We start from the raw sequence: 23,898 nt of genomic DNA, 5'->3' as shown, positions 1-23,898 counted from the left end.
CTTCACTGCCTGTCCCTACTGTGGACACGTTGGTTAAAGCAGGTTTTCAGGCCGGAGAACCACGTTATGCCAGGGAGAGGATGGCTTATGTCTGCTGAGTGTTGGTCTGTCAGTATATCTTAAGAAAATGCCAGAGGTTTTGAAGTAGCTCTTCATCACTGACATCAATAAGCTGTACGTTTTTAACTGTGAGCCTAATTAGGAATTTTCCATTTCAGTCACGGGTGAATGTCTTTCCTGGGGCAATGTGTGCTTGATGTGCCGTTGCTGGGTGAGGCTCCTTGGGCTGTGCCATGCAGGAGGTCTGACTAGATCCTGAGATACACTCTTCTAGCCTCTCAGTCTATGAAGCAGTGCTTGGCTTCCTGGTGCCTCACCTCCAAAGCCCCCGGATGGGGGCAGTGCTGATAATTCTTCCCGTTTCAAAGATGGGAAAGTGAGGCGGAAGAGAAAATGAGCTGTTTGTTGGTTGCTCTGGGTCCTGAATCTGCCGTCTTTGCACCTCTTCTAGTGGAGTTTGCTTTTCACTGAAGTAAGTGTGCATAGGAAGGAAATCCTGGATTGCCACAAAATGGTAGCGCTGGTTTCCTAGCCCTGTATCGAAAGCAAACCTTTCCTGTTTGGGGTTTTCCTCTGTGGGGAATTCACAGTGGTTCTTTGGCTGGCTATTCAAAATACCTTTGGGATTTCCTCTTTGGAAAGTTCCCATCTTCCCACTTTGCAATCTTGCAGATCCAGTTCTCTCCTACTACAGTTTCACTGCTGCTTTTTAAATTGCCTCTGAGACTGAATCTGTTGGTTTGTCTGGTTAGTGCTCTCATTTCAGAGGTAACCTTATCTGATGAGAAAGGCCCCTGGTTTCTAAATTGTGCCATGAGGGAGACATGGGGAAAGAAGAAAAATAAGAATTGGTTCTGCGATGACTGTTCGCTTCCTGCTTTCCCAGAGCTCGGAGTAAATGAGCTCTCGTTGTAATGCCTGCTGCCTGGCTTGTTCCACACCAATTTCAGGACAGACAAGAGATGGCCCTTTCACCTGCTCTTGATTTCCCAAAGATGCTGCCGGCAGAAGCAGTCTGAGAGTGTTTTTTCTCTTTAAATGGGAGGGTGGAGCCTCCTCTCAGCTCCACGTGAAATTCTTCAAAGCAGAAAGCATTATCTCAGATGCAGCAGTGGAACAAATTCCATGTGATCAGAAAGCTGATCAACGGTACGCCTGCTTAATTGGGATACCTGCCGGAGATGAGATTTGGAGCAGCATGTTTAATAGCTCCAAACAAAAGCTGAATGCCCTGACTTTTTAAAGCGCATTTTCACCAGAAAAAATATGTGTAAAATAGTGCTTAATGTTGCAACTTCTCATCATTCTTCCTGAAATGGCATTGGATGTGTCCATTTATGAGCATATATCTTAACTTGCACCACTGCTGACATCCAGCAAGAGCTAATCTCCCTGCTGAACTAATAGCCAGGACCCTGATAATGCCAGCTTAATGAAGGCTTGCTCTGAGAAGAATTGTCCCAGGTGTGCTGCCTGCTGCTCACAGAAACCTACCAGGTGTGAATTAATGCTAGCTTGAAGCTGTTTCACTGAAGTCTCAGGTTTGCCCTGTGATGTTGCTGTTAACCATCTGTGCAAAGCTGAGAATCACGCAAATGTTTGATGCCCATCATGCAGTTTTAAACAGAATGCTTCATACAGCACTTCAAAACAAGTCAGGCAGGGGACACAGAACAGTGTTTGCTCTGTTTTTGTCTTAAGGGAGCCTTGAGGAGATCGTGTAGGTCCCAAAAAGGAGAGCTCTGTAGTAAAATGTCAACTTTCAGAAGGCCAAATTCACCTTAGCTGCTGGCTTGGGCTGAGCTGTGCTGGAGGCTTTCCAGGATGATTTTTCTTTTTTTCTGTCTCTGTTGAAGACCAAGTAGAAATCTTAAAGATGAATAGAGCTGGGCTCTGGCATCGGTTTGGAAAGCCACTTGAGTCAGTGTTGAGTTTTGTTTCCCAGACAGTCACTTTGAGTCCTTTGTGCACCAAAGCAAGCCTCCCAAAAAGCGATGCGCCCTGGGCCTGATTCCCCACCCTCTGCTTTGTGTTTTACCCCTTTGCAGCAATATGAGGCTGGTTTTTGGTGCTGGCCACGGAGCTGCTTGGCACTGACTGCTGTGTGGACCCAGCAGTGCTCTGCTGTGGTTGCAAGGCACTGCTGTGCTGGCACTGTGTGAGCAGGTGGCTGGGTGAAGCACTGCAGTGCTGACACACCTGCCTCCACCACTGGGAAGCTGTTTCTCTGAATTCTCTTTGCTTTCAAGCCCTTCATCTTTTCTTTCCTGTCCAGCACTTTGCTCAGTCACCTGTGCTCCTGAACACAACTAGGCCAGCACTTAATCCATCCTGGTGCTGCAGGTCTCTGCTGCTGCCCCACGGTGCTGAGGAAGGAGATAAAGCACAGTGACAAGGTTGGAATAAGTGAAGGAGACTGGAGCTGGTATTTTGGGTGCATGCTTGTTCCATGCAGCAAAAATCTGATCCTTTGGATCCGTAGTCACATTAGGAATGGGTAAACACAGGTATCTTTGCCCACCTGGGAGCTGGTATCCCTCAGCAGTCTCTGCTGTAAGGTGTTCACACCAGACTTCTATGCAGCAGCAACTCAAAAAGGAGATGCTTTTTGAGCCAGGAGTGTCTTGGCGGTCTGACTGGTGCTAACAGGTATCTGGGCTTTGGCCAGTGGGGTTCACTGCAACGTGCTCAGCCTTCATGCTAAAGGGATTGTCTTGCAGCAAGTCTCATGCAGTTGCACTGCATGGGAACACAAGCTTTTGCTTTTTCTGAGCAGTACCACTTGTGACTGATATTGATCAGTCCTCAGCCTTGTCAGTACAAGATCCTTATCTTCTATATTTCTATCACTAGACTGTAATAAAAGCTACTGCTGTATTTTGTGTGTTTCCTTGTGCAGCTTCTTAGCCGCCCCTGTCCTCCAGGCCAACAGCACCTCTGTATCCACACCATCTCTCATTTTCAGGCTTTCTCTTTTTAGGGTCTGAGGTAACTCAGCATCAACGCTTCCTGCCTGAGGCAGCGCTTGGGCTGTGCTCAACAAAACACAGCCGCTCCCCTCTTTCCTCTGCACACCCACTCTGTGTTTCTGCTGCAGCTTCAGCATGATTTCTGTTAGGCAAATTGAATGCAACTTCTGGTTTGTTAACAAAATCAGCTGTTCCAGGTAACGTGTCACGGTGGTGACAAATGGCTCTGCCTTGGACAGCCCCTTCTCTGTGCTCACACTGTCACCCAGCCATCTCTGTGCTCTGGGAAATGCCCACATCTGATAAATGTCTGCTGCGGACAGAGCTGCCTAAGTCCTTGGCAGGCATTCCTCCTTGAGATATGGTCTTACAAAAAGCCATTTGGGCTTTTTACATTCTTGCAAACATTTTAATAATCAGTAAACCAGTCTTGTGAGCTGCTGCTGGTTTGAGCCCCTCTGCCTCTATGCTGTGAGCTGTTTCCCTCTTGCTCAGAAGTTAGTGGTAGTATTTGCATATGTTAAGATGATTAAAAAACAGTCCGTGAGGAAACCTGTCCCTGCATTTGCTGAATATACAAGATCTCTAAGGGGTGCAGCAAGTGAAAGTGATGTTTTCCATTAGGTTGTTTTGCCCCAGAGCATACCAGTCCAGGTTCCTAAGTCTGACATGCTTGAAGTTTCCAGGGAAAAGTATCATCCAGGTTTCCAGAGATAGATCTGGTAGTGATCCCTAATTCTGCTGCACCTGGCCCGTGTGCTCCTAGGGGCTTCCCTCTGTCCTCAGCCAGCCTGGGGACCTGTAGTTTGCACACCTGCCTGCTCTGAAGGTGATCATCTGTGCTTCCAGTGATTAAAAGCAGCCTATTACGCAGGTCTCTTTGAACCTTCTTAATACTGTCCAAGCTGGCTGCTGCCTGTATTGTAGCAATGTGGTTCAGACCTCGCAGTGCTCCAGCAGCAGGCAGGCTGGTGGCTGTGCTGGTGGTGCCTGGCAGCTCAAGGAGCCTGGGGCTGTCCCAGCATTCCATCCTCCTCCATTGCACATGTGTTTGTGGCTGTCTGTCCCAGTCTCTTTACTCCTCCAAGGTGATCTGCTCAATTTAAACTGAGTATGAAATGAGGGTGGCAGTTTGCACCTTCTGATAATCCTTAAGGCAAGCCACATGTTTTTGCTGTTCCCGCAGAGGCAGAGCTTTTGTCCTGCTGTTCAAGAGCTTGGCCACAGTGCTTCGTTAGCAGTAACGACTTCAGTGATTTGGAATTGCATTGTTGGGTTTTGCATCAAAACTTGACCTTACCAGCCCTCTGTCCAGAGCCCACAGCATGTTTGCCTGTCCACTGATAAGAAGGCTTTTTGTTAGAGCATGCAGTCAAAATATTGATCTCTCCAACGAATCTTCTGGCCAAATGCAATCACAAGAGGTGGTTGGGAGGCACCCTGAGGAAAGTGCTGTTTGGAGTAGAAATTACAGTTGTGTTCTGGCTGCGAGGAAGAAACTTGCTTGTATTCCCTTGGGACAGGCCTGGCAAGGGGGACCTGCACAGATGTAAAGGGAGGGAAGATTTGGCTGGCACTGTCTTTATTACTGGTACTGATGCATAAGCCAGACTGGATTTCCCAAACCAAGACAGACAGTCAGGGTTGGCAGTGAGCACAGCCCATCTTTTTCCCTCATCAGCCTCAGTAAATACAGATCTCCCCGATGCCAACTTGCAAAGGAGTCGTTCTCAGTGCATTTGATATGCTTCAAACTTGAAAACAGCGCTTTGAGGTTTAATGCATTGAGTGAGGTCTGCTTGTTCTTCAGTTGTTTGTCTGGGTTTTCGTACAGCCGTCCTCCAGCTAAGCTTTGCCTCCGCTCTCATGAGTTTCCTGGAAGCAGGAGCCTTGGACTGGATTCAGGCTCTTCTGTGAATCCAAGGTTTCTGGGAAGAGCTGCTGGCAGCTGTGGCCTGATGAGGTCTGGGATGGAGCATGTGGGTCTCTGGGTGGCGGTGCCTGCATGAACCCTGGGTTTCTAATTGCTGCCCCTGGGCAGGGTGTGGAGCAGAGCTGTAGCTTTCAGTCAGCAGCATCAGGTACTGCTGTTCAGGCAGAAGGAATAAATGGTTATGAAACCTTGGGAATGCTGCAGCAGATGCCAGGCAGGGCATGGAGATTGGTGGATGACTAGTGCCAGCTAGAAAGCAAAAGCCATCCTGCTCCTTCATGCATCCCTCTGCAGGTCCCAGAGCCAAGAAGAGATTGAACTCCAACTCCTCTTCAGGGACATCTTTCCTTCATTTGCTTTAGATCAGGCTCCTGTTCATTAGCTTGTGCTACTTGCTCCCACTGAGAAACTACTCTTGGTAGTATGGCCTTTAAGACAGGGACAGTGTTTCACAGTGCAGGACCTGTTTCCCAGTTGTATGCTGACATATAATCTCTTCAGGAACATTTCAAATACACTCCTACAGGTTTCTGGTGAGTTCATCCAGTGTGAGGGGTTGCAAACCCCCAGCCTTTCTCCACAAGTTCTCCAGCATCTTCTACTGGGGCAGTGGGAGGAGTGCCTCTCCAACCATCCATGCTGTTCTGCTGGGATAACTGGGATTCCTGCTGTACTGGGTGCTGGAAATGCAATGGCTAGATTTGCCCATGTATTTGTGCGTGGCACACATACTGCAATGTTGGAACTATTGTGGATGCATAAAAGAAGTGCTGGCAACATGTGTCAGGCACAGCCCTGCAAAGACTGTCCAGGCTGAAGAGGATCCTCAAAATAGAATTAACAGTTTGAACGATGGCAGAAGTTCAGCAGATGTCACTGTAATTACTAGTACTCATACAAAAGAAAATAGTCTTAATGGATGCTGCCTTCTCACTGAAGTGTTCAGGGAGTCACAGTGTTTGAAGATCCTTAAAGAGCTTTTCTAGCTGCAGAAGGTGTAACGTGTCCGTGAGCCAACGAATACCGAAAGAGAGAACAAAATGATTTAATAGAGGGCTATGGACTGAAGGATCTCTGGGTTTAATAGTCAAAATCTCCTATCAGCTGAAGCAGGGTTTGGATCAGGCTCAAAAGAAGGAAAATTGGAAATCCCTCTTAGAGGATTATTTGGTTCACTGCACTTAAAGCACCAAAGTCCACTGATTCAGCAGGCAGCGTCTTGTCATTGTGGAGGAGAAAGTGTACGCTGGATGTGGCCTGTCGTCCCCTTTCCCATCAGCTCAGGTGCTGTTACTATCCCTCTGACCCTAAGAAGAGGGCATCATTAAGCTGGAGATAGGTTAGGACAGCTTAGCTGTTGTTGCTGTGGGCTGCTTTATTCCACATCACAGCTAACAAGGTGTTTCCTAGTGTATCAAATTACTGGGGTGAGGATGCTGTCAAGAAACAAACTATTCATGTGCAGTTTCCTACAGAAAGCCGTGAGATTCGAAGTACAAAAATAAAAGCTAGGAAGGGGTGATGTGAGTGGCCAAAGCTGCCTAAGGGCTCTTTGTAAGCACACTTGTGTTTCTTGCTGAGCAGAGGCTCTAGCTGCTGAGGGCAGTGTCATATGTGCCAGCGAATGTGAGCAAGCTTTAACTGTAACCCAGAGTTTCCAGCGGAACAGGTGACAGAAGGAAAAATAAAAAGGGCTGCGAGTCACAGGTTACTTTCCCTGAGGGCTTGTCAAGCTACTGTTACAGGAGTAGAACTGCTTCCTTGCAGGCTTTGGCCATCTGGGAGGAAAGGAGGGTGTTTTATGTCACCTGGTGCTTCAAGGTTTCACAGGCTCTTTGATTAGGGGCTGTTCTTAGGCTTAACATTCTGTCGCTACTTAGGAGTTCAGTTTAGGAGTTTGCTTATCCAGAAAGAATGAAATTCTAATAAACTGTAGCTGCTGAAGAAGTTCAGGCAGGGGAAGCTGGTCGGCCCACCTGTGTTCTTCACTGCTCTTCCTGCAGGGCCTGCCTAAGGCAATTCAAGTTTCAAAAGCAGTCCGGGTCTTCGTGGTCTGCTCTTCTGTCCCTCCTGGGAACATCACTCCTCACAGGATGGATGGGGTCCTGAGTGTGGTACTGACCCACCTGAACATCGTCTGGCACACTCTGTCCATGTCTCTTTCAAGCCAGAGAACAGTCTGCTCTTGCAAATCTGTGAGGTCTAGCATATTGTGTTACTGGGTGTTCTCTTGTCTCCATTCCCATGGAAAACAGGCTCAGGGTGTTTCTGCAAAATGGCTTCTGCCTGGAGGACGTTGACAGTCCTGAACAAATTCCTCAGTGTGCAGGATGCTAGACCTTGAAGGGCACCAGAGCAGAAATGCTTCTCATGACTCTAAATCATCCAATTTGTCTACCCGAGCCAGACTGTCCATGGTAACATGAAGCACAGTGCAAGTTGGTAGTAAATTCAACCATGAAGCTAACTGTGGTACATGCTTCTAGATCCTGAAGCTTCCATTTACCTTGAGGTCTCTGTACAGCATTGCAGTGTAGACATGCAAAAGCTGAGGCGTTTCTTTGGGAGTGAGAAGCCTGTTTAATTTGAACCTGCCTTAATTGCTGGCATGAAATCCTTAATTGTGTCATTAAACTATAAAGATCATCAATATACTTTGATCTGACAAATAAAGATGCCTTATGTTCAGGATGAGTCATGAATTTGTGACTCAGGAGAAACGAATGGATCGCAAGTAAATGGCAATAAATGAATAGATTGAAGAGCACAGAGTTTTAATGTTGCTTATCGATTTGCTTAAAAGGATTGAAGTGCTGTAAGGCTTTGACTGGGTAATCCAAGACAGGGCTCTTTGACTAATATTTTGTTTCTCCTTTTTCCATGCACAGACAACATTTCCTGTGACTCCATCGCTTGCAACAAGCCCCACAATGGCTTTTAGTCCCTACCTGAGTCACGTTTCTCCTGGGATGGGCTTGGTTCCTGCGGAGCTTTTACCAAATACTCCTGTCCTGGTTTCTGGAAATCCAACTGTTACGGTACCAGGAAGCTCTGCTGGGCAGAAACTGATGCGTACGGACAAACTGGAGGTATTTGGATGTCTGTTTTCATACTGCTAAAGGGAATGAACAGGGTGCATTGGCCCAACTGCTGCACTCTGCCACAATGAGCTGATGCAGCGCAGTGCAGAGTTGCAGTTCTGTCACAGGGCTGCTGCTCTCCACTGGAGCAGACTCATGTGGGGACTGATCCCAAGTGCTTCGAAATCACTGGAAATACAAAATAAATAAAAGCAAGCAGATAGTCTGCCCTTTCACCGAGTTGAGTGGGAGATGTTTTGGAATGAGAACAGTAGGGTGGAAGGAACAGACACTTCTGTTGTCTTGAGATAAGCTTGCTAAGTTCTTACAGAAGGCAGCAAGCCTTGGACTGTTGGGGCTGCTGAGTGTGAGGCACTGGAAGCACATTCCCCCACCAGGATTGCTATGGCACTTTGATTTGCTATGGCATTCAAGGAGTGTAAATGTCTTTCAGACCCTTGGTAGAAGCTCTGCAGGAAATAAGGGCTGAGGACTTGAATTCAGAGACTCCTGCAGGTGTAAATTATAACACTGGAAGACAGTGGAAAAAGGGTATAATTTGAAACCAGATTGTTTTGTGTTACGTGCTTCTTACTGCTTTGCTGATTGCTTCCATTCTCACGTGATGTCTTACCTTTCCCTGCACAGTCTGGTGGTGTATGTGATTTACACCACTGGCTGTGGGCATAATAATTTTTCTTAGTTCCTTCATACATTCAGACAAGGAAGCTCCATTTTGTGAAACTTTTTTTCTCTGCTTTTGATGCTTCAGTGCTTGTAATGTATGAGGAGCTGCAAGATATTTTTAAAGCCAGCAGTTTGGGCAGCACCTTAGAATGGATGGCAGTGTAATTAAATGCACTGTCATGTAACCCTAAGGTCAGAGGTTTATTATGGAGGGCAGTGAGACTATTTGCATGAAAGAGGCTCCTCATTTAAGAATAAGTACCTGTTGTGAATACAGCAGCTTGCAGCATGGAGAATTAAAAGTCCTACCCAAGAGTGTGCTCTGTAAAAGAGGCATAATCCCCCTGAGACACAAATGGCAAAATTATTAAGATCTGAGCTTTAGAGACAGGGGAAGGATACTGAGATCTGTACATACTGGCAAAATACCATTGACTTACCAGATTTGGGATTCAGGTCACTTTCCATTTCACGCAGATTCTGTGCTTTCCTTGCACTTGCATTACTTTGGTAATTGACCTTGGTAACACTGGGTTTCCCTCATCCTGAGCCAGTTGTGAGTGGCACCAGTCGCCCTGTGACTGCGTAAGTGGTGCCCAAATTCAGCCTGGATCTAGAATATGCGCATCACTTAATGCAGCCACCCAAACTCATATGCAGTGCTGAGAACACTGAAGAGTAGCACGATGTCTTTTTCAACAACGTGACTTTCTTCTAAGGTTTGTCGAGAGTTTCAGCGTGGAAATTGCACACGTGGTGAGAACGACTGCCGCTACGCTCACCCTATAGATATTGCGATGATAGACACAAATGAAAACACTGTTACAGTTTGCATGGATTACATCAAAGGTCGATGCTCTAGGGAGAAATGCAAGTACTTTCATCCCCCTGCACACCTGCAAGCCAAAATCAAGGCAGCTCAACATCAGGTGAACCAGACAGCTGCAGCTGCAATGGTAAGTAGAGCTCTTATCAAGCTGTATTTCAATTGCTAAGAGATTTTATTTGTGTCATGTGTGTCATTTGTGGAAAAGTAGATTATTTTGTAAATGGCTGATTGGAGAGCTGAGAGCATGTGCAGTGTGAATCCCACCTCTCCATCCTTTGTATGCACGTGCTGTAGCATGAAGCACTGAGTGATGCAGCGCAGCTCAGCAGTTAGGGACGCAGTGGCAAACCTTGTTACTTTCTGACACTACATCATGAGGTGACATGCGTCATGAAAGCAAGCTCAGCTGCACACAAAACAGACACCTTCCTAGCTAAGTCACAGGTGTCAGTTCAGCTTCTTAAGCACTTGATGAAAGGACAGAATGCTCATCTCGTAATTTATCCTTTACAGAGAAAACCTGGCTCCTTGAAGTCAGTAGCAAAATTTCCACTTACTTCAGAGCAAACAAGACATCAGTTGTTCTAGTCTAGCAAACAGAGGAAACTCATGCCTGTTACCTTTGTCAAGGCTTAGTGAAATGACAATTCTCTAGCCAAGGAGGGCTTCTGACCCTTTTGATTCTCTGGTAAGGATGGTCCCACTTGCACTTCAATTTGCAGTGTGATTTCTAATGCCTAGAATTATGAAAACAACTCACGGGAAACTTAGCAGGATGGATCAGATTCCTAGATGGAGTAAATGTTTGTTGTTCTATTGGCTGCACTTTAATGGCATCTATGTATTCTAGTTGGAAATTTGCATCCGACATTGTGTTATGAAAATCTAATTGTAGTGTTTAAATTGTCCAGAGTGGGGACAGTATTGTCATGATAAATGTTTCTTGTGCCCTCGTGGCAAAGATGGCCAACAGCATCCTGGGCTGCGTTAGGAAGAGCAGTGTCAGCAAATCAAGGGAGGTGGATCCTTCTCTTCTGAATTCTGCTGAGGCCACAGCTGGAGTGCTGTGTCATTGCTGGGCTCCCCAGTGCCAGACAGACGTGGATGTACTGGAGTGAGTCCAGCAAAGGGCTGTTTAGATGATGAAGAGCTTGGAGCATCTGACACACACGGTGAAATTGAGGCTGAGAGAGCTGGGACTGTTCAGCCTAAGGAAGAAGAGACCCAGAGGGATTGTACCCATATGTAAGATGTATAAATTCCTGATGGGGAAGTAAAGAAGATAGAGGCAGACAGCGCTCAGTGAAAGGACAAGAGGCAATGGGCACAAACTGAAGTACAGGGAAAAAACCAACTTCAACTGTGAGGGGTTTTCAATGACCAGAATAGGTCACTCTGTCCTTGGAGATACTCAAACCTGTGTGGATGCAGTCCTGAGCGAGGCACCCTGGCTGCCCCTGCTTTGAGCTGGTGGTTGGACCTCCCAGCCTCTTCCGTTCTGTGATTACTTGAATAACTAATCTGAAGAAGGTTCGTGCCCCCTATATGATTTAGCAGTAAGGCTACTAAAAGTGTTCTGAATAAGACAGTAAATGAGGTTGGGTTTCATTCATGGCAAAACAGAACACAAAAAAAGGGAAGGATTACAGAAATTAAACAGCTGCCTTCCTGGCAACTTCAGTATTACCTGGAATGTAATTTGAAGAACCATTTTATGCTGCAATATTTGTCTGTCCTGCATGGTTTATGTGCTGTATTTCTTACTGTTTCTGGTATGTTGAAACAACAGGCAAGGTCTGTTGAAAAAGGACCTTCTGACATGAAACCCTTGTGTTTTTTGCAATTGCCATTTTGCTTTTTCACTAATTATCCAGGACACTGCTACTTAACCAAAGCCAATACATGTTTTATTCATGCTGCTGGCTTCTCTTAAAAACGTAATTAACCTTATTTGTATGCTGTTAACTAGAACCTTTAAAATATTTATTGATGGCTTGTTGCATCACCCTTGCCACCAAAACAGCTTACATTATTCATCAACTTTTCAAGGTTTGATGCATTTGCTATACCTGTTGAGGAATAAGATCTTATTCAAGGGAAAACTGGTACCCAGTCTCCTTAGATAAAAACAAAGAAAGAAAAGAAACCATGCCAGACAAATGGGTGTAATAAGTCCTCCTAAAACAGATCTGGACTGATTTCAAATCCAGATTCAGCAGACGTTTCTGAAGGACGCAGTCCTGTGGTGACTTGACACGCGAGCAGTAGCTTCACTCACAGCTGCTTGGCTGCAGTCTGTGCAGCGCAGCTGAATGAATTGGGTCAGGCTCAGTCCCTGCTTTGGGATCACACTTCTGTAGTGCCTGAGCATGCTTTACCTCTTCTTGCCACAGCCCTCGTGCTGACCTCTGTGCAGAGCTGCAGGGTTGGAACTGGTCCCCGTGCCCATCTGCCTGCAGCTAATCCCTGAGCTGCAGTGACGGTACTCTAGTGCACACACTGCTGATACTTCTGTAGTTTTGAGGTGTACTGAGGCTAAAAGCTGACTAGCCACTAGGCCAGGTAGTCACCTAGGCACCCCATGTTGTGCATGCCTCGTCTTTTTAATATATTGTGTAATGCATTCATTTTATTTTTTTTTTTCTCTTCGCCTCCCCAAACTCTTCTCTCTTGACACACCTCTGCTCGCTGTTTTGTTACTGTGCTTGACCCCCCCCCCCCCTCCCTGGCCCATTGCCATCATGTGCTCGCTGCCTGCTAATTAAGACTCAACCAGCTGTCAGATCACTGAAGCGACCGCTGGAGGCAACCTTTGACCTGGTACTTGGACCTTCCACCTTCTCGCTTTGCACGTAACCATTTGCATGAAAGCCTTCCTCGCTTATCTGTCGTGGTAGTGCCTGGGAGACTGCCCATCCCACCAGAAATGTTGGTGTCCCTTCAGACATGCCGTCCTGCATCCCCACGCCACCCGTTAACCTACTGAGCTTTTCCTCTTGAAGCTGCCTTTTGGAAGTGCTCAGTATTCCTGGGGGCTTTTCTGTTGCAGCTTGGGGTTTTCAGGTGGTTTTCCAACTGCAGCAGCAGTCTGCCTCTTTGTGATACACTAGGTCAGAAGCCTGCTAAGACAATTCCCTCCCATTCACCACCATGCGAGGGATTGACTACGTCCTGAAAGTATCTCGTGTCCCTCAGATGTAAGGAGAAGGGGAACAGTGAACACAGAGGATCGTTGCTCTCCATTCCCAGTGTTGGGAAGCAGAAGTGTCAGTGGGATGAATGCTCCCTCCAGTGCCAGTGAATGTATGGTCAGGCCAGAGAGGCTGCTTTCCCCAGAATGAGGATGTTTCTTTAAGCTCTTGGGGCAAATTTAAATGAAAAAAGATAATTGCATTGAGTTTGGCCAGAGGCAAAGCCCCTGGGGCAACTCAGCAAGACTGGTGTTGTGTGTTGTTTGTTGTTGTTGTTTTTTAAGTAGTCCACAGGCTTTCCTGTTGGAGCTTTAGACAGCAGCATGAGGAAGTCTTGTTAGGGGCCAGCTTCCGCCAGCAGGCTGGAATTATACCCTGCCTGACACCAAATGACTGACATAACAGTGCCTGACACAATAGCCTCCCGTGCTCACTGCTGGTACAGCACAGCCCCAAAGCCCACAGGCAGTGACCCATGCGGTGCCTGGCTGCCCTCTGGGGAGCCACCCCTCCAACAGGATTCCATCTGGCTGATGTTGGGAAAATTCTGTAGCTCTCCTGCCCTTCTGACCTTCTCGATGAACAAAACCTGATCAGATAAGTGATTTTTAATAGTCTTCCTGCCTTGGAACATCTGAATGCTTTCAGCCACATTGTTGGAATATGTCACCTCCTCTGAACCTTTTGTGGAGGCTGTGCTGGAGAACAATTTATGGTACTGATAAGAGCATACGTAGTCTTCAGAGGAAACTGCTTGGATTGACTCTGCTGCTTGCCAGGGAATGGGTGCAACCTCTGCCCTCTTTCAGAGCATTCTGTGTGTTGTGACTTGGGCTGAAACAGCAAGTCAGGTACAGACCCAGCCTTCCCGGCTAAGTGCAGAGGAGGGAAAGTGTGAGGGAAAGCAGTATCTGCTCCCAGGAGATACTGATCAGAAGGGAACTTGGAGGAGCAACTAAATTGTTTGTTGCAAAGATTTAATCCAGTTCCTGCCTTGCAAAAAGTATGTTATTAACCTGCACGTGGGAAATCTTGACTTAGGCATGCATTGCATTTTTGTCTGTCATTCATGGCAAAGGATTTATTTCTATGCCATGCAGAGAAGGAACTGAAATCTTCATGTTCAGATGCTCCAATTCCAGCAGGAATGTCGCTTTCCCAGCCCAAAAATAAGGGACTGCCCGGCATTTTTTTAGTGGGAATTGTTCACTGGGATCAGTGTGGGCTATCACATGGGTACCAAGCAGAAGAAATTAACCCTTTCACCAGAGCACATGGTATGATCATGTTGCAAGGGTTGCTTACCCCTGTGCACACAGAAGAGTCAGAAAAGGCTACTGTCCACTCTCAAAGGTTACTGCTACTTCTGTCATGACTGAAGTTTGTCCAGGGTGAAAAGGCAGGCAGCAGGATGAGGTAAAGTTATGAAGTACTGCACTGATCTAGCTCCTGTCCTGCAGGAGGAAGGCACTGCTACAGAATTCAGCAAGGTCAAAAACTGTTGAGGAGCCTCCTATTGCCTTTTGTAGGTTCCACAGGACGCATCTGGGGAATTCCTTTGGAACCAGGACATGGTGCCAGGCAGAAATGTATCCCCACAAGCTGTTAGTTTTCTGCATAATGGTCCCGAGACCATTAAAGAAATGCTGTCCCGTTTCACATGCAACACAGTTGTTTGCTGCAGTGTCTAGATGTGGTTAGAATTTCTCTTTGCATCCAAGCAGCATTGCTTTGTGCTGTACTTCATCCGTAGAGACTGCCACATTTTGCTTGGAAGCCAAAAGTAATTCCTAACCCCAAGCACTCTGGCTTTGTAGCAAACCTGGGGAATGTGTCAAACAGCAGGGCAGGTGCAGAGCCATCTCTCGCCCATCCTCAGCAATCACAGTGCTGGCCAAGCCAAGGATTAGGTAGGTGGATATCAAGGATGTGACAGTTTGGTGGCTGGAGTTTGTGTGCAGGGCGTGCTGTGGTACAGATACTGCCCCAGCACCAAGAATGGGAACAGGTGAGCAGAAGGCTGTGTCCAGAGCCGGACCGAGATGGGCACTGCCCCCTGTTCTACGAAGCTGGCCTCCAGGCTGCTTGCTTCTCTAGAAGACTGTGGAAATGTTGCATATACTGGGGCTTCTCCAATCCAGCTCATGCGTTTGCATTTCCCAGAGGTGCTGTTCAGGCAAAAGAAATGGGATTGCCATAGCTCTTTTCTTTCCCATGCCCCCGAGGGCTTTAAAGTTAGGAGGAATGGTGATGTTAGAGGTTTAGAGGTTGGACCGTTGTGCTTTGACACCCCTTGGGCATGTTGGTGTTTGTATGCTCCCTCTGACTGCAACAGTGGGCTCAGGAATTGTCCCTTGTGTAGAGAGCCAAGACATCATAGTGAAGTCCCAAAGCCTTCATCTGTTCTGCTTTTGGCACTGCCATTATGGGGTGAAGGACTTTCTGGGGAAGTGACAGCCTTTGGCCAAGAAGTAAAGAGTCAGAAGTCCATTACATGCTTGGCGCAGTTGCTTTGCTATGATTAGCTATTTTTATTTTTTTCTGAGGCAGATTTTGGAAGCATCTGAAAAAGCATGCTTTGCAATCAGGCACAGTAAGGAGCATGAATTTAAGCAGCAAGTTATTTACTGTAGGTCTGTAAAACACCTCTGATGTGAGCAGAGCTACTCCAGTCTCTACAAGCTACAAATCTGTTCTGCGCCGGAGGAACATTTATGGAACTATCATTAAATAGTAGATACAGATTTAGCATAGATACCAGTGGAGGCTGCCCTAAAAATGGAAACACATCTTCACCTGAAAGACCTCATCCTGAAATGGAGATCTTAAGCAAGAGATTTTGGTGTCTGAGAGTGTTGGCTCATGTTTGACTGCTGTCTCTTGGTACTAGCCAGAAGAAATCTGGAAAGATACCATGAAGTCCTAATGCTGGCACTGGCTGTCTGCTGACATTAGCAGAGGACGTGTGCATGTCTGAGGGCAGTTTTGCAAATGCAATTTCTTCTTTTATTTTTTGTGTTTTTTTTAATAATACTAAAGCCATCCAAAAGCCACTATGTGAATAGCAATGGGTTGGAGTAATATTTTGCCTGAAAGTGTCTTGCTTAACATTTCTCAGATGAGCAGTCTCCTATAGCAAATTAAGTTTGAAGTGAAACCCATTTCTAAATGGTGACAAACTGTTGCAAGCTTTAGGCTGTATTCTGTTGTGCGTTGATTTTCATGACACTTTCAATTCTCTTTTCTTGTGTCCTTTCTTACAAGTACTGTGTGTTTGTAGCCTTAACCCTTCATTAGCTAAGCTTTCTCCATTACCCATTCTTCACTGTCATTTATTCGAACAAACAAAAGTACTCAGCCTGTTTTTCAGCCATTGCTTTGCTGCATGATATGGAACACAACTAGGCAGAAATGACCTGATTCTGCGTGACTTCCACGTGCATGAAGCTCGCTGACGTCAATGGCAGTGTTACGTGCAAAAGGACTGCAGGGCATAATTAAAAAGGACCCTTTTCTATCACAGCGTGGAAAAAAATGTGGTTTCTGCTTGGGTACAAGGCAAAGCTGTAAATGATTAGACACATTCCTGTTTCTTAAGAACCTGACATACAACTTTGCTGTTGAGACATGCTTTGTAAATGATGAGTACCTTACTGAGAGAAGTTTCTGATTCCAGTTAATGCTTTTTACCAGGTCTTGTCATGAAACAGGTTTGACGGGCTGGAAGAAGCACTGTGGTGTGATAGAACAAAAAGAGCGGATTTGCCTGATAGCAAGACCCACCCAAATCTTGTTCGAACAGCAGATTTGTCAATGGCTTTTTCCACTGCTAATAATGAGCAGGAGGTATTTAACTGTTGGAGGCCTTCTAGCACTGCACTACTAGAAATTGGGAGCAAGCCCAAATCTGCTGTTTGTGAGCTGTGCAGCTGTTGCAAGCAGTGGAGAATCAGTCCTCGTTTTCACCGTGTTGTTGCTCAGCCTCTCTGAAAATGAGGGAAAGTGCATTTTACTACGAATGTGATATTGTGTGTGCCACCCACAGCTACCATTTTAACCACTGGAACAAGTGGGACATCTGCATACAAGTGTAGGCAGCCACAACCGTACACATAGGTGCATGTAGTCAGGTGTTGAAATAGGCAGAGGCAAGCATCCCTTATTTTTCCACGGCACTTGCAGCTTATACTAATCTTTCCATCTTTAAATAGTCACCAGTGCTTCTCTCAGCTGCTGTGTTCTTGTTTAAATGCCCATTGCCTGCTTTGTGGTATCCTGTCCTGATCAGCTCTCCCCTTCCTCCTCCCCAAGCTTTTCCTCCTGTGTGCTCAACTGAATCCTACTGAACATCTCCCATAGTGTTTCCTCTTTCTGCACTCTGCCCCTTTCTCCTGCTGTGTTTACTAACTGCTTTCCTAGAGAAGCTGTAAGCTCACCTACAACTGTCACTATGATACAGCTGCTCTTCTGCTTCCTGTCTGTTGTGTTGACACGGTTTCAGGTAACTTGCAGGCAAGACCCCTGTTATTTCTTGCATGTTTTACCAACTTTGGGTCCCTTTTTTATTCCACTTGTCTTTAATGACTCCCTTATCCACAGGCCCTGCCGCCTGGTGCACTTCAACCTTTACCAAAGAGGCCAGCACTTGAAAAAAACAATGGTGCCACCACAGTCTTTAACCCAAGCGTTTTCCACTACCAACAGGCTCTAGCCAACATGCAGTTGCAACAGCCTACGTTCATCCCCACAGGTAAGCGTCTCCTTGCTTTCTCCATCGTGGTTTTCTTTGTGTGACCTAGACATTGAGCTAATAAGCAGATCTGTAAGAGTCCTTAGCAAAAGAATATTAGTGTATAAAGTTTCGTGTTAAAAATCGATGGAATGTTAATGTATGTTGTTTGACTTTTTTTTCCTTCACCTAATGCAATCCAGAGCTTTTCACTTAAAAGAGCCCTTCTTAGCCTTTCCTTTCTTTTAAGCAGACCAACTAAGAAAACTGTCTGCATGTTTCTTGAATTCATACTTCCTGGTTTTCCTTCTTATGGTTCAACTGGATAATCCCAAATTAATTCTTTGACTCTTGTGTAGCTATATTAAAGGCTCATGTTAAAATATCTGGTGGACCTGTATTTAGAGCTGCCTGCTCACTCCAAGCTGCAGGTTTCCTTCTAACCTTCTATCTCAGTGACCTACATATTCCAGCAGCCGTTTTGTTTGCAGAGGGAATGGCTCATCTTCAGTAAACACAAATTACGTAATTGCCTTTAAAGGCATATTTTTCCCTTTTGCTTGTCTTTTGACCGGTATGATAGCCTGAGATTTTTTAAAAGCAATTTTAACTCCCAGCTTTTATTGTACCTTTAAGGTCTCAGAGTAAAATTGAAAGATGCAGCTCAGTAATTCATACAGAAATCGAAACATTGACGTGGCAGATGTGACTGCTGCCTCGCCAATTAACCTCTGTTCGCTGCAGCCAAATGGAAAACAAAACCTGCTTAGAGTAGTAAGTACTGCAAGTGGCTGAATTGGGAACGTTTCAAGAGTTGGTAGCTTAGTTTTAGTATCATTATTTTCATTGCAGAGCATTATATGGAAACAAATGCCTGAAGCTTTTAACGTTTAACACTGTATTCATTTGCCAAGTGATATTTATAAAAATATACAAAGCTTTTCCACGAGTAGACTTAAGCGTGCAGTGGACCTGGACCTCAGCCATGCCATTCTTTGGAGTCAGGAAAAGCTTTAAGAGAGCCTAGTATTGAGACTAAACTGTGTCTCAGCTGTGAACGTGATCCAGAGAGTCGAGACCTAAATTTTGTTTTCTCGTGGTCTTCATGAGAGTATTGGAGATGCTCAGAATTCAGCAGTTGCCAGGATGTTTTCCCAGGGAAGGAGTGTCTTATATGGAGAGGAAGGGAGGGACTAAGGAGGAGTCTTGTGGCCTGCACAGTGCTTCTGGAGGGGATGGGCTGAGCTGACCTTACTGCAGCTCTTTCAGATGCCAAGTGAAATACAACTTCAGGAAACATTCACACTTTCTAGAATGCCAGGTCTGTGAGCCAGCTACACGCTTTCCTTCCCTGAGTTTGCAGTCTCCAAAGCTGACATAAAGATACATATTTCTGATGCAAGCACTGTAAATTAGCTTTCATCCAGAACTCTCATGATACTGCTGTGCACTGTCTCTCAGCGATGGGACTGCGCACAGGCTGATGCATAACAGATCTGTTTGCTGACACAGGCTCTTGTCTGAAGACATTAATGCTGATCAGAGAAGTAAATTTCCAGTCAGAGAATGAATCTCTGATGAGTTTACACATCCACATGTTTCGTTACTCATGCATCAGGCTGTAAATTTGATCTAAGCCATTGCAGTGCTCTTGGCAGCAGAGAAGAGAGGTGGCATGTAGCAGCTTACATCCTTTTGAGTGGTAGAGTTACTTTTGTTAGCGTCTCCTATTGAGTCCTTGAAGTGCCAGTTTTCCCTCTGTGATAAGCCATGATCTCTCAGCATCATGGTTTGCCATGGAGATGGGGAGATCAGGATGAACGCTGAAAATAATGTCGTCACTGCAGCTGTTTCAAGTCTAAAAGAACTGCCTCTTTCAGCTTTAAACTAGAGACCTTGAATCCCAATCCCTGCTTACAGGAGTAAATTGCTTTTAGAAAGCTGGTTTTAACATGAGTGTGATGTTCCTATAAGGCAGTCTTGTCTGCTTCTGTGATTGGAAAGAAATCAATACACCTGATAATAAAAAAAAAACAACAAAGCAACCGATCAGTAGAATAGATCACATCATTTAATACCAGGGTGGAAAAAGAAATTACATTTTCTACTACCCAAGAATGCAAGAATTAATTTGTTTTGCTACTGTCTCTTAAAACTGAGTTTAAACTACTTATGTATCAATATGCAGAATGTTTTGCATGTGCTTAAATACTGAATGCTGCAAAGAGAATACCTGCTTTTTAGTTAAAGTGATTTCTAACACTGAAGCTTCACTAATGAAATATCCCTTTTGTTCATCTTTCCACGCTTCAATGCATGGTGCGCAGGGTCAGTTCTGTGCATGACACCCACTGCAAGCGTTGGTAGGTTTTTCTACACAAACTTCTCAACTTTTTCCTAATCTGAAAGAGACAGCAAGTCAGTATGCATCAGTGAGAACCTGGGTGGCTGAGTGGTGTGACTGTCTATCCGCTGTCTTCTTTGAGGCTTAAATGGTTGTATCCCTTTTAATTTCTGTGCAGTGCAGTGTTTCGTGTGACTAATACGAGAATCCAAGGCAATGTGTTCCCACCCCTATTTAGTTCTGCTGCAGAAAGAAAAATTTGTCAACCTGAATGTCTTTACAACCCATTTAAGTTGTCCAACAAAAGGAATAGCAGTGGGAGAATCCTGTTGGTTTGCTATTTTTGTATCAGGTATATTAGAGTTCAGGTTTTTGGTTGTCCTGAGGACATTTTAAGAGACTGGTTTAATAAAGGCTCTGAGAAGGAACGGATCTAGAGGCAGGCCCTTTGCCAGAGCAGGGTGCCAATGGTACAGTGAGTGAAGCAGGGCTAATACTGTGGACCAGTTGAAGATTCATCTCGTTAGGGACTTTTTAGCAGCGCAGGCTCAAGGAACTGTGAACAGGGGACCAGGGATGCAATCAGGCAGCAGGGCTGAGAAGACGCTCTCTGCTTCTGTGGGGATCCAGAATGCTCAGTCTCAGGATCTGGGTCACGCTTGGAGCTTGTGTGGGTCTTTGAGGGACCCCCACCTCTATGTACAGCTGCTGGGCACAGCAGCGTGAGCGAAATCTGAGCCTTCAACCGCCAGCCGAGGTTATGCAAGTCAACAGCCATCCTGGATAGGAGTGTGCCTGCTTCGGGCAGAGTGAGAGGGGGGAGCAGGAGCCCTGGGGAGCAGTTTGGGGAAGTCTGAAAGCCAGCAGCTTTGGCAGAAACAGCTAAGCGCTCTGCTCTTGAAGCTCCCCGTCCTACAGGCTGCTTCTTCCACCTGAAGGCAACCCACTGGAGCAGGGGGCCCTGTGGGCACACGGTTACCCTGCTGCTGAACCCTGAGAGCGCTCCTGCAGGCTCCAGCTTCCAGCTCTGCTGGACTTTGCTGAATCCCACGCGTGTGCTGAGATGGGCCGGGGGGGAGCACACACACAGACAGCCGGGGCTGTGGGTATCCCCGGTTGACACCCTAGGTGTGGCTCCTGGCATTCAGGCTGCCCACAGATTCACCCAGCCCCTTGGAGAAGGAGTTGCCAAGGGCTGCTGGCTCCTCCGTGCTGCCTGCTGCTCCGCTCCCAGCTCCTGCCTGGCCAGAAAGAGTTGTCTCCAGGTTGGAGCGGTCCAGGGCAGCATCCTTCCCCTGCTTCCTAGATCTGCGGGTGCCCCAGAGCATCCCCTCCGGCTCCTCGCAGCTTGGAGAGGCTGCTGAGCTCCCCGCTGCCGCACTGCCCTTCTGGATGCTCTCCCGCCAGTTGTGAGCGTCGGATGCACTCTTGTGTTTCTCCTTCTTGGCCTCCTCCCCTTTCCATCCCCTCCTATCTTGCAAGGAGGGAATCCCATCAAATCCTCTAGAATTAGCACAGTGAGGAAGCACGCTGGAATCATGGGGAGAGAGCTCGGGCTGCCAGCCATCTCCTGCAGTGCCCTCACCCCGTACTGTGCCGAAACGTCCCTGCAGCAGAGACAACAAAACATGGCAAAGGGCTGCTGCAGCTGCGGCCTAGCAGGATGGTGGCCAGACTGCAGCTGTGCCACAGGCCCCAGCCGTGCAACGCGCTGCCATGGCTCGCAGAGTTCCCCTGAGTTCCCCTGGTTCCTGGCGGGGACGGGGAGGGGAGGGAAGGGGATGAGCTTCCCAAGGCGGGCGGGAGGGTGCGCTTGCCAAAATGTCCCCAGCCAAAGGAACGTGCACTGGCTGCGTCTAACTCCCCAGGGGTGCGAGCTGACGGGGGCTTTTGCTAGCACACCCTCCCTCCCCCCCTTTGGAAATTTGGCCTTTGGAGTCTAATACATCATTGTTCTGCTTATAAATGTACTAAGTGTTGAGAATGTTTTGGTTTTTTCCTTAATTATAATTGTAATTGGCTTTTCCCCTTCTCTCTTGTTTATTTTTTTTCCCAACGCTGTCTTGCTTTGCACTGTGATTGCATGCCGCGCCCCGATGTGTCCTTCATGACGATGTCACATGGCTTGTTGCTGTGATTCCTGCCACGCCCCCAAATCCACCACATGTTGCCATGGTTACATAAAAACGCTCCACCCTCCCGTATGTCGCTTCCATGGTTCCCTTCCGAAAGTGCCCATGATGCACGGTGCTACGCCCACCACTGTGTCTGCAGCAACAACTCCTGCCACCAGCGTCCCCTTCGCTGCAACAGCTACCGCCAATCAGGTTTGGCCCTTTCAATGGCTTTCTTTCACGTGTGTTCAGATCTCGAGGACCGGGGCGAGGGCTCCCAGTCCCGCCCGGCTCGGTGCAGGCTCGGGCGCGCAGAGGCAGCGCAGTTTGTCTGGGGATCGGTGAGGGGGCACCGGCTGGAACCGCTGCGGCGGCAGCGTAGGGATGGGCGACTGGCAGGGCACGGCCCCGCAGCTCTGGGTGCTTCGCTGCCTTCTCCAAAGTGCCCCGGGACTCAGAACTCGGGCTGCAAAACTCCTCTGTTGCACTTGGACTTGCAGCACTTCTGCTTTCAGTCTCAAGCAGAAATACCACCCCGAGCATCCTTCCCTGTGGTATTTTGGCATGTCCTCTCCCGGCTGGAAAGTGGAAGTGGAAACACAAAGCGGCCTCCCCCCATATTGCGAAATTGGACTCTAAAAACAGCTCAAAAAACCAACCAACCAAAAAAAAAACAGGGTTGAGGCGATGAAGTCTGAAGCTTATTTACACCAGTAATGTCACCCATCCCTACAGAAATGACTCTGGATGTGCAGTACGTGCCGTTGCAGCACTGCCATAAGTGTCCAGGACTCCATGCATGTCTGCCGAGCCATAACTCTTTCCAAAACTTTCCTCTGAAGATACTGAGTTGTGATGGCTGCTTCCGCACCCGTCCCGAACTGTATACGCACAACCTGTCCTAGTGATGCTTCCTGACAATTTGGTGTGCCACAACTTTTTCCACTGAGGCCAGAGAAATGTCAAGTGCTTTCCCCCGACTCCCCAAAACAAGTTGTAGCTTTCTTAGTTCTTCGTCGTGCTCAGGTTTAGAGCTATTGCAGAGAAAATGGGGCATCGCTTTGTTCAGTAGGATGCTGTTAGCCATGCTGAATGTCGTTACGATCTCAGGGGGTTTCCTGCAGTCTTTTGTTAGGTTATAAAGCTTTCAGGAGAAGTTTTACCCGTGTTAAGTCCTCGGCAGTGCTTTGCTGCTTGCAGTAGGTATTGCTGTTCTTTCTCCGTGCTGTGTTGTAGTTGTCAGGTAGAGAAGGTCTTACTCATACTCGTATTGGTCATGAGAAGAAAGCAGAAATTTCTGTGCAGTGTTGCTCTGTGGCTGTATGAGTCTGGACAAAGCTATGCTCCTTATGTCTCAGCCAGCTAATTTCAGAGCATTTGTCTTACTTGTAGTCCATGGAGCTAAAATCCCAGTACGATCACCTCATAGTCCACGAGGCATCAGTAGTGATGCAGCTATGTCGTACTTAATGTGTGGCGAAGTAAAGACAACTTGGGAGTGGATCCTGTTTTATAAGACGCTGATGTATTTGCTAACCTGAAACTGAAGACAGAATGAAGAGACGGATTTCAAAGCAATGTTTTAATGTGTTGTGTTCTTTGTTTTCTTTGCTGTAGATATCCCAGTTATCAGTAGATGAACTGAGTAGCAGCATGTTTGTTTCACAGATGTAGAAGTTCCCGATAGAACAGTAAGTTGCTTTTCAGTATTTCTCTTTACAGTGGATTGCTTTGTTACAAGGGCGCTGCGTCCCCCAAAAGGGGCTGCTTTGGGCAGTGGGTCTCAGCCTGCGGGACCCCGGTGGCTCTGCTCTCTACCAAGTTAACAGCAATTCAGCAGCTGCAGCACAGATACAGACCAGCCCTGTGGCTTACAACAAGCAGTGTTCTGTTGTGTCTAAAATAGCTGTTTTGTGTGGTTTGCAGCCTCCCTTTCTTGCATCCCCCTGAGTCTGACGGTTA

General features: G+C 46.9%; 1 protein-coding gene across 10 annotated transcripts in view; it reads left to right on the top strand.

Moving 5' to 3' along the window:
- MBNL3 (muscleblind like splicing regulator 3) overlaps nucleotides 1-23,898 on the top strand; it is an 89,679-nt gene that overhangs the window by 55,793 nt on the left and 9,988 nt on the right. For 9 of the 10 annotated variants that reach the window (XM_042876843.1, XM_042876848.1, XM_042876842.1 and 6 more), the window contains 5 exons: nucleotides 7,851-8,051; nucleotides 9,449-9,685; nucleotides 17,349-17,499; nucleotides 22,055-22,149; nucleotides 23,554-23,627. In XM_042876843.1, coding sequence (XP_042732777.1) covers nucleotides 7,851-8,051; nucleotides 9,449-9,685; nucleotides 17,349-17,499; nucleotides 22,055-22,149; nucleotides 23,554-23,610 — 741 coding nt within the window. In that variant the 3' untranslated portion in view covers nucleotides 23,611-23,627. The remainder of the gene's footprint in view (nucleotides 1-7,850; nucleotides 8,052-9,448; nucleotides 9,686-17,348; nucleotides 17,500-22,054; nucleotides 22,150-23,553; nucleotides 23,628-23,898) is intronic. The other variant, XR_006180090.1, reaches the window with a different exon arrangement.

This window comes from Lagopus leucura, unplaced genomic scaffold (assembly GCF_019238085.1).
Source record: "Lagopus leucura isolate 7727_CA_CO unplaced genomic scaffold, USGS_WTPT01 Super-Scaffold_100016, whole genome shotgun sequence".
NCBI lineage: Eukaryota > Metazoa > Chordata > Aves > Galliformes > Phasianidae > Lagopus > Lagopus leucura.
This window is presented reverse-complemented; position numbering and strand designations above follow the sequence as displayed.